Here is a 14,950-nt window from a genome sequence, read left to right on the forward strand (position 1 = left end):
ACCCCCTTCTCATCTAGCTGAGACCTCCTTCCCCTTTAGCAATATGGGAGAAGCAGGTTGGTTGCAACCTCCAGATTGAGAACTTGTGCCTGACCCATCTCCTGACTGCCAGTAACCTTCTTGCAAGCCTTGGATATATTCCTCTATCAGAGTTGTTTCTGGCTCTCAGAATGCTCATTTTTCAGAGTCAATATGCTTCAAGAGAAATAAAGTTGTTCAGATTCTGGTTCAGTACATAAAATTGTAATTTGAACCATCTTAATATACAGAGCAGAGACTTGGCCAGGAAGGGAAATAAATATGTTCTCTACCACAGAAATGAAGATGTTGAGATGGTCAAATGGTTGAACACTCTGTGATAGAAAACAAAAAGAGGCTGTATAGGATGTAATGCAGGTGCTCCAACTGAAGACAAGTTGAGGGAGAGCCATATCATTAGGATGTCTCTTGGAATGATTGTGGACGAAAGATGAACAAGGGAGAGACCAAAGACTCAGTACCTCAGGAAGGCCGATGTGCATACCTCTCTGTATGATGAGTTTTGGATAAAGGCTATAAATATTGGCCATCCTGAATAGGGAAGTGGCAAATAAGATGATAAATAAGATTCTGTTGCAGCACAGATCATTCTATTTGTATAATACCTTGCACATACTAAAGCAGTGCAGAGGTTTGTAATTTAATTGCTCTGATAGATTACCATCATGTGCAAGTTAGAAATAAATAAACCTTTTACTTTAACTGAAAATAACTTCAATTTTAATAAAGATAACTATAATTCTGATGAACACATTTAAGTAATTACAACCAGTGCAACTGATGATATGAAGGTGTTTGTCTACTATTGAATAAATATAAATGCTCAGTTGCTTTACATTTGAAATATTTTAGGGACTTAAGTGGTTTAAAAGTGATAGTTTGAAAGACTGAACCAATTTAAGAGCCTCTAAACGTCAAACATCCAGTGGAGGAAGGACTCTAAAATATCTCCTAAAAAATTAACTGCTTCAATGCCTTCTGTGCCAAGCCTGGGCCTCGCAAAAACATTTTTGCTGTTTGCCCTGACATGCCTTGAAATACAGTCCATTTCAAGGAGGAATGTACAGTCCTTCATAAGGGCACTCCAAATGGTGATTTAAAAATAAAATTCCCATTTCTCCATTGGGAGACTTAATATGAATTTTATAATCAAAGATTTGTTGCTATTTTAACTACTTCTGCTCCCCTCATGCCTATCCCAATGAAATAATATTCAAATGTATGTTTTGATGGAATAACATTTAAATTAAATATGTTACATGGAGTTAATGTGAAACTCTTGTTCTGAATCTCCTTGTTTCCTGATTCTGCAAGGAGAATATGATTTCCGATTGGTGCAGAAGGTTCCAAAATGTATTGATTGTGCTTTTGTATTGTTGGAGTTTCTAGAGCTTAGTAAACATGTTTGCTATGTCAGAGCCCTTACTTATTGAAACTCATGACAAAACTAATTTAAATCACATTGTTACTTTATGATCAAATATCAAATCTTTGTGTAAATGCTGTACTTAAACATTTCTTGACATCAGAATTTGATGCTTGAATCAAGGGTCACTGATATTGTTATATCCTGGGAAAAGGAGACAAATGATAGTTTCATTGATGATACCTTCTGCAGTAGCTAGAAAATAATATTTTATGTGCAGATGTTACATCTTAACTTGCATGTATCTCTAGTGAACTTTTAGATGTAAAGCTTATATTTGTTTAACCCAGTGATGGAAAAGAGTCCATTCCAATAACTAGAAATTATTCAGCCACTATTAATTAGTTTTTAGATATCTTTAAAAAAAAAAAAAGGAGAGACCTGATGACCTTGGTGCATTTCTTCCTCAGCAATGTGGGTGAGTGGGGAGGGGTGAGGCATTCTGGAGGATCAGTAGCATCTGTTCTTAAGAAATAATCCCACCACGGACACCACCTTATTACTGTGAGAATATTAAATAGATTCTGTCTTGTTAGAGCCTGACCTTGTCTATTTGTAGAATAGTCAGATTTTGATATTTCTGTGATGGACACACCTCCTTCCTTGTATACTGAATCACAGAAGTCAGAGATGGAAAAACCTTAATAGGTCATCCATTCCATCTCCTTCCCAACAAAGGATTGTTCCTCACAGTACATGTTGTTATGTTTGTATTACTTCAGTGGTGGTTATAGTGTTCTAATACATCTTGCGTAACTGATATTTTTGATGCTATACTACTCCTGAAAGGCACTTATTTCTCTGAATTTCAGTTTTATTTTTTGGTAGACGATTATTCAATTAACTTTGAATGGATATTTTTCTTCCTTTAACAGTTTTTATTCCTAATTAGGTCCCTTTCACCCACTATCCGGCAAATACATTTTTGTCTTTATAAACATTACAGCACAATAAGAGGCTCACCAGCACCTGGAGTGGTGCCTAATAAGGTGTGTAATTTAATTGGCCACTTGTTCCTTTTTAAGTGTGACATGAGAAGACAATCAGTTCAGACGCACAAACTTGCAAAAATATTTATGATGCCTGCTAGTGAGTCTCCCGTTTGCTGTACAGTCCTCTGCCCCAGCCATACACAGGATACTAGTTCATATTGTTAGGAATGTTCTTCATGCTGTTCCCAGAATACTAATTCATTCCTCCAGATATTCATTGGATCTGTGCACCATTCTGTGATCAGTGCATTCTGCAGGTATAGTGGGAAATAAAAAACAAACTAGAGGGAGTTCTGCTGGAGCAGACCTGGAAGTATAGGAGTAGCTTGAATAACTCTCCCACATCACAGGCAGAGATAGGGTCAGCTGTGGATTCAGAACAGCATTGTACCTAAGGAAAAAAGTACTAGAGCATTGCTCCAACCCCATAATCATCCTTTTCAAAGTTATACCAGTGTTCAAAACTTGACCTAGGTACTCAAAGATAGGAGGAGAAAATGCACTTGAGGAAGTTAGCAAAAGTATTTATATACTGGGGATTTAACATAGCATATACTTACCATCCAGTACTTAGATTGGTGTTAATCAGCCTAGGATAGTACAAATCTATGACTCTCCAAACATGCTCATTTTATTATGATCATCACCACTACAGGTATTTATAGTACAGGTGGAGGTCTAACCCTGCACTGAACTGAAACTGTACACGTATTTAGTCCAGACTTATGCCCTTCCTGGGATTTGGCTTTACTAGTATCTCAAATAATGACAAGGATAAATGTGTACACCTTAATTTTTCCCTTTAAACTTAGCTTTTCCTAGTAGTTTCCTGAAAAGACCATTCTTTCTTAGGTCAAAGAGCAACTATTTCTCTTAGAGGGGTGGACTTAAACCCCACCTGTCACAGTGAGACAGCAGGAATCAGCCAGTGGTTCCAGCACCTGCCAATAAGGTGTGTAAACAGAAGAACGCTGTGAACCCATTATAGGTTCCCATAACTATAGTATCTGGATACCTCTTATGCAGGTTACATGGAGATACTGGCAATTTTGATAACAGAGTAAACACTGTGCTGTGAACAACTTTCAGCTAGGCCAACTTGGAGTCTAATAATTTGAGATGATCTGAGAAAAAAATGCATCTTTGCAACTTTCTAAAAGTGGTTAGATGTGTGCTTAAGTGTATTTCTGTAGGGCATTAATTCCAGAGTGCCTGTGATAAAGAATGTCCTACCTTCTTCTGCCCACATTGGAAGCCATATGCCACAATGGATTACCATCATGATTATGATTTATTAAACAAACAATGATGGAGGTGACTCGGAATTTGCAAGATAAAAAGGGCATAGCTGGAAAGACTTGATAGAATCATAGGACTGGAAGGAACCTTGAGAGGTCACTTACTTAGTCCTGCCTTGAGTGGAGGGGACTAGACCCCCTCCCCCCCCCCCCCCCATCTTCTCTTTTCCAGACTAAACAAACCCAGTTTTTTCAATTTTCCCTCATTGGTCATGTGTCTTAGACCTTTAATCATTTTTGTTGCTCTTCTCTGGACTTCCTCCAGTTTGTTCACATCTTTCCTGAAATATGGTGCCCAAAACTGGACAGAGTACTCTAGTTGAGAGCTAATCAGTGCAGAGTACAGTGGAAGAATTACTTCTTTGCATGTATGTAATATTATGTTCCTTCGCTGGTTGTGAAGATATTTTTGTCTACTAAATAATTAGGCTCTACTGCAGAAAAGCCCCAGAAGACCTACATAGATACTTGTGAAGCAGTAATTGACCACAACACATCATTCATGAAGACAGAATAGGAATATTACAGAGAGATATTAAAGTGGTACTACACATAAGAAAAGAATGTTCTCATCTGTGTAGCTTCAGGCAGATGACAGTAGAATTTCCTGTAGTACACAATGTGCTTCTATTCAGTGGCTACTTGGGTGGCTTTTTATACTGACTTGGCAGATATTTTTGTTTTGCCCTGTTTTTTTTTTTCCCCCCCATGAGAGCTGAACATAATCCAATTCTTATATTATTTATTATAACCTAGGCCTCTGCAGCCCACATGGAAGAAGGGGACCCAGTCCCCTGCAACTGGGTATCTTAATAGAGTCCAGGTGTAGAGGGAGAATAGGGTCCATGGTACCACTACCGCCGTACATGAGCAGGAGGACAGGAAGGGGTTGGAGAGGGGCAGCGAGTGAATGGAGCTTTGTTTGCACCCCTGTGGCTCCCTTTTCCACAAATGCATGGCCAGCTGAACTGACACAAGGCAGGAAGTAAACTGCAGCCTGTAAAAACCAGCCATACCTTACTGAGTCAGATTTTTCCCTGGGCTCCTCCTGTGGCAGTGAAGCTACCACTCCTTAGACAGGACTAGACAAAGGATGAAACCCAGCCCCTTTGCAGTCAATGGGAGTTTTGCCATTGACTTCAATTTGGCCAAAGTCCAAATCTAGCTTATAGGTGGAGCTGTTAGCATCACCTAAAATTAAGGCGGCTTGACACTTTCCTGTTGTCAGTGGCTTATAACTTTGCCAGATTAACTTTCTAGACTGGAATTTGTGATGATGCAAGTTGCCTGCCTCAGGCTGAATTTTTTTGGAAAGTTTCAGAAAAAATAAGGTTTCAGAGTAGCAGCCGTGTTAGTCTGTATTCACAAAAAGACAAAGGAGTACTTGTGGCACCTTAGAGACTAACCAATTTATTTGAGCATAAGCTTTCTAAATTTGTTAGTCTAAGGTGCCACAAGTACTCCTTTTCTTTTTGAGAAAAAATAAGATCAGCCATTTCCAAGAACAAGATTCGGGGAAAACACATTGGTTTTGCCCATGTGAAAATAAATGCATTACAAGTTAAGTCTTTCCTCGTCCCTATGAATATTCACCCAAATTTGGTCAAGTTATGAGCCTCTTAAAAATTACAGTTCATGCATGCTCAGTACAAACTTGGTAGAGTTTGGCACTGCAGTTATAATCCAAAGATTCTGTCTGCACTAAGCATGCTTCGCCCTCTCTCGGCTCCTACGTGTGACCAGATTGTGTGTGTCATCCCTGCAAAGGGAGCCAGCAAGTTCCAGCACAAATTGTGAGGGATTTAGCAGGCCTTCCCCTGCAATTACTCCTCCCAGCTGATGGGGGGGCCATTGTGACACCAGGCACAGGAACTGAATACAGGGAGTCCGGCTCTCCTGTATACTTGGTGTTCCCCCTGCTGGTGCCCAGAAAGAAAGCAAGGAGGAGGTAGCAACCTGATTTGAATGCAGAGGGGTAAGGAATAGAGGGTGCTGGATAGGTGTTTCAGGAGATGGTGGCGGGCAAGAGCCAGCTTTGGAGGGGATTGGATAAGTGTACAGGGCATCTGTTTCATTGAGTGCACCCAATGGACAGTGCTCTGGGGATTAATCAAGGCTGTGTAGTAAAGGAGGCTATTGTCTATAGGATCCCAGCTTCATTTGTGGTCGAAGTTGGAAGGTATGTAGAGAATAAGGCAGGAGATTGTCGGAAGAGGGAGAGTTGTCACATGGTTAAGAGACTTGAATGTTGCCCTGGAGAACTGGATTTTTTCCTTCCTCTGCCAGAGTTCCTATGTGATGCTGGGCAAGTCACTTAACCCAAAATGTTCACCTTTGCCACTAATTGTGTGTTCCTTATTTTCTAGGTGCCCCGTGAGAGACACCTGGGGTCTTTTTTGCAGGAGTGTTGAGCACTCACAACTGTAACTGACCTGAAGAAGAGCTTTGTATATGCTTGAAAGCTAGTCTCCCACCAACAAAATTGGTCCAATAAAAGATATTACCTCACCCACCTTATCTCTAACTGCAAATGAAGTCAGTTAGAGTTTATTTAGAACAGATAGAAGTTTGATAAAAATGCTAAGTACTTTGAAAAAATCAGATTCTAGGTGTTTCCAGCTGGTGTCCAAAATTAGTGGACACTTTTGACTATTTTGGCCTAAATCTCCGTGTTCCTCAGTTCCCCAGCTGAAAAATGTAAAACTTAATATCACTAGATTGTTTTGAGGATACATTCATTAATGTTTGTGAAATATCAGAAAGTATGTTGTCAGAAGTCAGAAAGTATGGTGAGAGCAACATAGAAAGACCTACAGGGAAATGAGTAATTCTGTATTCAGTGCAAGATTTGGATGAAGATCTGGGCCATACATTGAATGTGAATAAAAAGAAATAGTGAATAGACTACCCATTCACTGAATGAAGCTAGGATCTAGTGAGGGGGGGGAAAAAAAGGTAGGTGAACTTGTATTTGGAGACTTTATCATAATGCAAGTGCACAAGGGGGCCGAATTAAGGTTTTATGGGCAGTCTTATTTTTGACATTTCCTAACATGATATTAGGCTTTGCAAATCTATCATTCTTTAATGTAGTTTTTTGTATGTGTAATCTGAATAAACAGTACTTCTCCATACTTGTTTAAGGATTTAAAAGTAAATCTAAAGTGAAATTAAATCATCATAATTCTAGAGGAAGTTGCTCAATTAACGGCTGACCATTCCCCATAACTTTACCACTAAGTGTGGGAAAGATGGTCATGTCTCTATATCCACACTGGGTTTCTGTGTCCATTTTGGCTCTCCTATTCAAGAGGATGTTTGGAAGGATTAGGTTTTTGTGGGTAAACGTCAATTTCACCACATGCACACAAACTGATGGAAAAATATTTACATTGATAATAATCAAAATTTGCAGATAGCAAAAGTAAGAAAAAGTGCTGCTTAAGAACTTATGAAAGTTTGATTTACGGGTATTTACTTCCTATATTTTATTATCTGATGTTCGCAGTTTGTTTTAACGTTTATAAAGCTTTAACTTTTTGAATCTCAATGTCTGCCATTAAATAACTGCCTGAGCCCATCCATTCATTGTCTGACCCTCCCCACATAATTTCCCTCAACTGTGAAAATAAATAAAAATAAAAGTTTAAGAAGCATTGCTGTTATCCTTTGAAAATGTATATTATATATATAAAAATAATCAAATTCTGCCCAACCTATGTAGGTCCAACCTCCTTGGCAGAATTTGGAAACACGATATCAGTTCATAAATATAGATTAAAACACCAGTCAAATTTTTACCTATCTTTCTAGAACATTTAAAGTATCTGAATTAAAATTTGATGAATTCCCATTTGGCTGTAGTAAAATTGGCCTCCTTTTTAATATGCACTCTGAGGATATACTGAGCAAAGAAAGATTAAAGACTTGATTTTAAAATGAGGTTTGAAGTTCGAGGATTGAGCCTTGTAGGCATGTTTGAATATAGTCAAACATACTGAAGCATTGTTTTACCTATGTTTAAAATATATTTTAATAACTATTATCTGTGGTGAAAGACTGGATTTATCAACTGCTGGGCTGTAAATGAATGGTGATTTTTAATCCCTCAAGCATAAATATCATATTTCTTCATCATTCAGCAGTGCTTTTATTAATGTAATTACAGTAGCAAGCAACAGAGCCTGGTTTTATCTTGGTGATTATAAATGTATTGCCCAAGTTTCTAATTTTTATATCGACACAAGACATTCCCATGCATGCTTGTGAATGCACATACATATAGAGGGTTATTGTGGACTTGGAATGTCCATAGAAGAAATATGATACAAATGAACCCCCTCTCACTTTTCAGCTATTATTCTGTACAGTTAGTGTTTAGCTATTAAGAAATTAACAATATCAATTAAAGGTGAACCACTTAATTTGTAACTCACCCCTCCCAAAATATATCTGAATTGGCATCTCTGCTGCACTAATATTTTATACCTCTTAGGTACATCTCATGTGTCTATGTGTAAAGAAGCAGAATCACCCCTACTGGTCATTGGGGAATTAGCTTTTTCCAGTGCAGAGCACCCTCTGCAGGCCAGTGATCCACACAGCTCTGGCCCCCATGTCCCTCAGACCTCAGTGCCCCTTTTTCTAGGGTTCTGCCCCCTGGCAGTACCTACACACTCTGCCTCTGGGTCTCCCCTTCCTGGGGAACCCCCAACCTCCTATCCCCACCTTACCTCAGTCTGGGCTACTGCCAGTCATCACCAAGCCCCCTCTCCCTGGGGCAGACTGCAGTGTAAAGGCCACTCATCATAGGCAATAGAGTTTGGACCTGTTGCCTTCCTCTGCTTCCCAGTACCTCTGTGGGCCTTGGACCAGACCCTACAGCCCATGGCGTTCCCAGCCTGGAGCACCCCACTCAGCCTGCTTCTTCCCCAGCATTGCACCATCCTCAGTACCCTGTCAAGCAGGCCCTGCTCTCTCCCAGCCTGGAGAGAAACACCTTAGGCCTGTGGCTCACAGCGTTTTTATATAGGCCAGCTGGGGCCTGATTGGGGTGTGGCCCAGCTGGGGCTGCTTCCCCAATCAGCCATCCCCAGCCACAGCCCTCTCCAGGGCTGCTTTTAACCCCTTCTATTTTAGGAGCAGGGTAGCCACCCCGCTACACTATGCTAGTTTTTACTCCTTCAACATTTTCCATCCTTTAGTCCTGTTAGATTTTCCTTCAGTTGGGAGCATGAAACTGAGTGTAGTAAATAGCCATTTGTGATTACCCATATGGTAAGAATTTATCTTTACAAACAGGAATAATCTTTTGGATTATTGTTATTTGTATTCTTAGATTTATTTACATTTTCAGTGTATCACAGAATCATAGAAGATTAGGGTTGGAAGAGACCTCTGGAAGTCATCTAATCCAATCCCCTGCTCAAAGCAGGACCAATACAGACTAAATCAGCCCAGCCAGGACTTGGTCAAGCCAGGTCTTAAAAACCTCTAAGGATGGAGATTCCATCACCTCCCTAGGTAACCCACTCCAGTGCTTCACCACCCTCCTAGTGAAATCCTGTTTCCTTATATCCAACCTAAACCTCCCCTACTGGAACTTGAGACCATTGCTCCTTGTTTTGTCATCTGTCACCACTGAGAACAGCCGAGCTCCATCCTCTTTGGAACCCCCATTCAGGTAGTTGAAAGCTGCTGTCAAATCCCCCTTACTCTCTTCTGCAGACAAAACAAGCCCCGTTCCCTCAGCCTCTCCTCGTGAGTCATGTGCCCCAGCCCCCTGATCATTTTTGTTGCCTTCCACTGGACTCTCTCCAATTTGTCCACATCCTTTCTGTACTTGGGGGGTGGGGAGGGCAAAACTGGATGCAATACTCCAGATGTGGCCTCCCCAGTGCGGAATAGAGGGGAATAATTACTTCCCTCAATCTGCTGGCAATGCTCCTACTAATGCAACCCAATATGCTGTTGACCTTCTTGGCAACAAGGGCACACTGCTGACTCATATCTAGCTTCTCATCCACTGTAATCCCCAGGTTCTTTTCTGCAGAACTGCTGCTTAGCCAGTCAGTCCCCAACCTGTAGCGGTGCATGGGATTCTTTCGTCCTAAGTGCAGGACTCTGCTCTTGTCCTTGTTGAACCTCATCAGATTTATTTTTGGCTCAATCCTTCAGTTCGTCTAGGTCACTCTGGACCCTAGCCCTACTCTCCAGCATATCTAACTCTCCCAGCCGCTTAGTGTCCTCTGAGAACTTTCTGAGTGTGCAATCCATCCATCATTTAGATCATTAATAAAGATGTTGAACAAAACCAGCCCCAGGACCGACCCCTGGGGTACTCCGCTTGATACTGGCTGCCAACTAGACATCGAGCCATTGATCACTACCCATTAAGCCCGACAATCTAGCCAGCTTTCTATCCACCTTATAGTCCATTCATCCAATCCATACTTTTTTTAACTTGCTGGCAAGAATATTATGGGAGACCATATCAAAAACTTTGCTAAAGTCCAGATATATCACGTCCACTGCTTTTCCCATATCCACAGAGCCAGTTGTCTCATCATAGAAGGCAATCAGGTTGGTCAGGCATGACTTGTCCTTGGTGAATCCATGTTGACTGTTCCTGATCACCTTCCTCTCCTCCAAGGGCTTCAAAATGGGTTTGAGGACCTGCGTCATGATTTTTCCAGGGACTGAGGTGAGGCTAGCCAGTCTCTAGTTCCTCAGGTTCTCCTTCTTCCCTTTTTTAAAGATGGGCACTATGTTTGCCTTTTTCCAATCTTCCGGGACCTCTCCCAATCACCACGAGTTTTCAAAGATAATGGCCAATCATATCAGCCAATTCCCTCAGCACCCTCAGATGCATTAGATCTGGACACATGGACTTGTGCATGTCCAGCTTTTGTAAATAGTCCTTAACCGGTTCTTTAACCACTGAGGGCTGCTTACCTCCTCCCCATACTGTGTTGCCTAGGACAGCAGTGTGGGAGCTGACCTTGTCTGTGAAGACCGAGGCAAAAAAAGCATTGAATACTTCAGCTTTTTCTACATCATCTGCCACTAGGTTGCCTCCCCCATTCATTAAGGGTCCCACACTTTCCCTGACCTTTTTCTTGTTGCTAACATACCTATAGAAACCCTTCTTCACATCCCTTGCTAGCTGCAATTCCAGTTGTGTTTTGGCCTTCCTGATTAAACCCCTGCATGCTTGAGCAATATCTTTATACTCCTTCCTAGTCATCTGTCCAAATTTCCACTTCTTGTAAGCTTCCCTTTTGTGTTTAAGCTCACCGAAGATTACACTGTTAAGCCAAGCTGGTCGCCTGCCATATTTGCTATTCTTTCTGCACATTGAGATGGTTTGTTCCTGCTCCCTCAATCTCCATTCTTATGTTCTTATTTAAGAAAATAAGAATTCTCAAATGAAAGATATTTAAATCTGAAAAATAACAACTGAGCCAGAGCAGTTATTTTGCACAGTGCATACATGGCAATATGCTGTTCTCCCATGACTGATGGAGCCTCTCTATGGAGACCCAGTTACAATGTGAGATGATGATGGCAAAATAATCTCAGTGTCAGTTAGCCAGGGACCCATGACAATGCAGTTATGTCTGTTTTGAAGAGCAAAAATTTGCTGTGCTTCTAGACTGAGATGACAGCAAAATTGTTAAAATGCAAGAGCATAGACAACTCATTATTATAAATGACAGCATTATGATTGTTTTCTTTCAGCATCATAATATCAGTACAATTTATGCTCTTAAACCCTCAAAAACCCTCAAATCCTAAACCCAGTTAAAATAACTCTAGGATTCTACTATAAATACATAGAGTAAAAATATCCCCAATTAAGGCTCCAGCAGCTCTCCTAATTTACCCCTGTTTTATATATTTACAGCAAAATGTAGTATCTTGTTCTGAGACCATGTGATAGAGATCTTGGGCCATGTTTTCAGCTGTGGCCAGCTGATCCTAGCTGAACCTGTCTGCTTCCAGATCATTTGCCGTTCAAAGGGGCTGGATTGCTGCAAAGAATCCATCTCCTCCAAATCATCAGCCACCATTAGTACTATGTTTGTTAGGTATAGTTAACATATAGTCAATAGTGCTTTAGCAGCCTCAACTCAGAATTTTCTTGCTTTCATGAGATGATATTAGAGCCCTAACATTATTGTAGTAAGTTGCTTGTGTGTGTATTTAATCTTATTAGAATAAGTGATCACAGTGTATTCCACTGCTACAATTGGAATGTATTGCCAAGGCATTTCATTCTTATCATCAAGGACGTTAATGTAGTTTAGTGTTGTTTTGAGTAAATATAACTAAGTGACTTTCTGCACCAAGCCATAGTTAAATTTGTAAGTAATGCACTGTCCTACATGATAAAGTGTGTCAGAATTTAGGGATGGAATCCTGGCCCCTTTCAATGGGACCAGGATTTCAACATATGTATAGATGTCTGCAGTCACAATGCTTGATCGTGTAATTTTGCTGTCAAGTAATGGTGTATATAATGGGAAAATATCCTCTGGATTTCAATTATACAAGATTTTCACCCTTACTATTGGTATTGCCGTATTTTAGTTATAGTACTATAAGTAACATTGCTGGCATAGTAATTACCATATCTGTTCAGTCCTTAGCATCATTATTCCCTAATGTGTCTGGACTCCCTGAATGAAGGAGTTTATAACAGACCACGTAGAAAGTTATGTTTAGGGTAAGATAGGAGATATCAGCTTAATCTACCTGGAGTAATAGCTACCTGATATTATGAAAGTTAATAGAAATCTTATTTAGTACAGCACGAGTTATCTCATTAGGAAAAAATGTGTGAATATATACCAGAAAGCTTTGAATATGTTGAAAACTACTAATGAACTATGACCAGTAGTTCCTTGTTTACCAGGAAATATGAGGTGATTGTTATTTTAAAAGAAATAAATTATATTGTTTTCCTGAATCATTCTTTATCAATATGTTTTTTAAAATTTAATTCAATTTCATGCTGAAATGTGCAATTTACATGATCAGAAAAAACGCCCGCATTTCAAATATCCAACTTTTTAAAAATAATATGTAAAGTAATGAAGCTTGTACAGTGTTTTTTTTCTTTACCAGATTTCTTGGCAGTTTTATGGTAAAATTGACCTTGGTGAGAAACCTTTATTTAAAGTGTTAATCTTCAACATTTTCATAGTTGTGCTTCATATATATGACTACTTTTTTCTGCTGTGTTTTTTAATACAGTTCTTCATTCAGTGTCAGCTTCCGAAACATTTTGGTTTTGTGGTGATACACATTTCATAGTCTCAAAGGCTATTAAGAATTTATGTCTTCTGGCTTTCATGGGTGTTAATCTATATAATTTTGTATGAAGGCAGCTTTGATATTTCTGAAACATTCTAATTTTGTACTCCACACAAGTATATTTCAGCCAGCAGTGAATTAATAGGGACTTTTCTGAATTTTACATCTTTAGTAGCAGAAGGATGCACTAGCCAATTTGTTTCAAGCGAAAAGAGCATAATGTGTGACCATATAATGGTAATTGGGTAAGATTTTTTGTCAACCATTTTACTTTGCATGGATTTCAGATACTGAAATTAATTTTTTAAATTATATCCTGGAACTCGTGCCTCTTCACCAATTTAGCACTGAACATTATACTGATCAACAGAGAGGTAGCCTCTTTGTTTATAGGAACTGCTTGATATTACAGGAAATTGAGAAAGCTGCTGCATGGAATTTTCCTACTAGTTAGTGGAATTCACCACTTCACAAAAGCAGACTGCCATTGCCAAATCCCAGCTGCCTCCCTCACGCTCAGGAATTAGCCTTAGGGCTTGTCTTCACTGGAATGTTGTTTGATCAATCTACACTTGAGTTAACTCTTCTCAAAATGGTTCATATAAGACAAGTCACACTACAAAACACTGAACAGCACATAGTGTTTGTAGTAGCAAGACAGAGTTTTTGTAGTAGTATCAGAGTAACAGCTGTGTTAGTCTGTATTCGCAAAAAGAAAAGGAACCAATTTATTTGAGCATAAGCTTTCGTGAGCTACAGCTCACTTCATCGGATGCCTACTGTGGAAAATACAGAAGATGTTTGTTTTTGTACACACAAATCATGAAAAAATGGGTGTTTATCACTACAAAAGGTTTTCTCTCCCTCCACCCCACTCTCCTGCTGGTAATAGCTTATCTAAAGTGATCACTCTTCTTACAATTACATAAGCTATTACCAGCAGGAGAGTGGGGTGGGGGAAGAGAAAACCTTTTGTAGTGATAAACACCCATTTTTTCATGATTTGTGTGTACAAAAACAAACATCTTCTGTATTTTCCACAGTATGCATCCGATGAAGTGAGCTGTAGCTCACGAAAGCTTATGCTCAAATAAATTGGTTAGTCTCTAAGGTGCAACAAGTCCTCCTTTTCTTTTTGTAGTAGTAGTGCAGAATAACTGATTCCTCACTGCCCTAACTGGCGCCATCCCCGATGGGCTAGCTAGCTCAAGTTTAAAATGCCACTTAACTAGAGCTAGAGACTCACTGTGTACACTGGGATCGGTTAAGGACATTTGAGTTATAACTCAAGCTAACACTGCAGTGAAGGGACAAAGATGGCCACATTCCTGCTCAGTCTGCACCTCAGAAGGTATCTGTCACCTTCCACCTTTTAGGAGCTGCTAGGAGTTCTGTCTTCTGGGCTGTCTAATTTAATTTAATTTAATAGAGATGCTGCCTGTTCAAATCTTTTTTTTTTTTTCATTCACTGATTTGTGTGTGTCTTCATTGTCATGTGCTCGGGGTATTTGCCTTAGCAAACTGTTCATGTTTATGGCGTTGATGATGCTACGTCTAGGGATCCTTGAAATTGCTGTCTCTTTTTCCTTTGCTTACCTCCTTTAAATCTTCACCTTTAAATATTTGAATTTAGTACTGTCTTTCTTGCCATTCAAATATCTTGTTGCTGTCTCTCTTTTAAATATATTTTATATTATTTGAATATTAAAATGTACTACTGGATAATCTTTAAAGTTATTGGTAAGTAAGTAAGTAATGTAAAATTTAATCTAAGTGAAAACAGTTTTAAACAGTTTACATACAATGCCATTCAGTTAATTTGTTCCCTGACTAATTTGATCAAATAATTTTTGAATCAAATTATTTGTAATATAAAT

General features: G+C 39.5%; 1 protein-coding gene across 7 annotated transcripts in view; it reads left to right on the plus strand.

Annotated features, from left to right (window-relative positions):
- The window catches only part of CRPPA (CDP-L-ribitol pyrophosphorylase A), a 180,140-nt gene that overhangs the window by 132,845 nt on the left and 32,345 nt on the right, over positions 1-14,950 (plus strand). For 3 of the 7 annotated variants that reach the window (XM_037890592.2, XM_037890588.2, XM_037890591.2), the window contains one exon: positions 6,122-7,411. The exons of the other annotated variants lie outside the window; for them this stretch is intronic. In XM_037890592.2, coding sequence (XP_037746520.1) covers positions 6,122-6,182 — 61 coding nt within the window. In that variant the 3' untranslated portion in view covers positions 6,183-7,411. Of the gene's footprint in view, positions 1-6,121; positions 7,412-14,950 lie in introns of those variants that run through there. 7 annotated transcript variants of the gene reach the window in all.

The sequence above is a fragment of the Chelonia mydas genome, chromosome 2 (assembly GCF_015237465.2).
Source record: "Chelonia mydas isolate rCheMyd1 chromosome 2, rCheMyd1.pri.v2, whole genome shotgun sequence".
Taxonomy (NCBI): Eukaryota; Metazoa; Chordata; order Testudines; family Cheloniidae; genus Chelonia; species Chelonia mydas.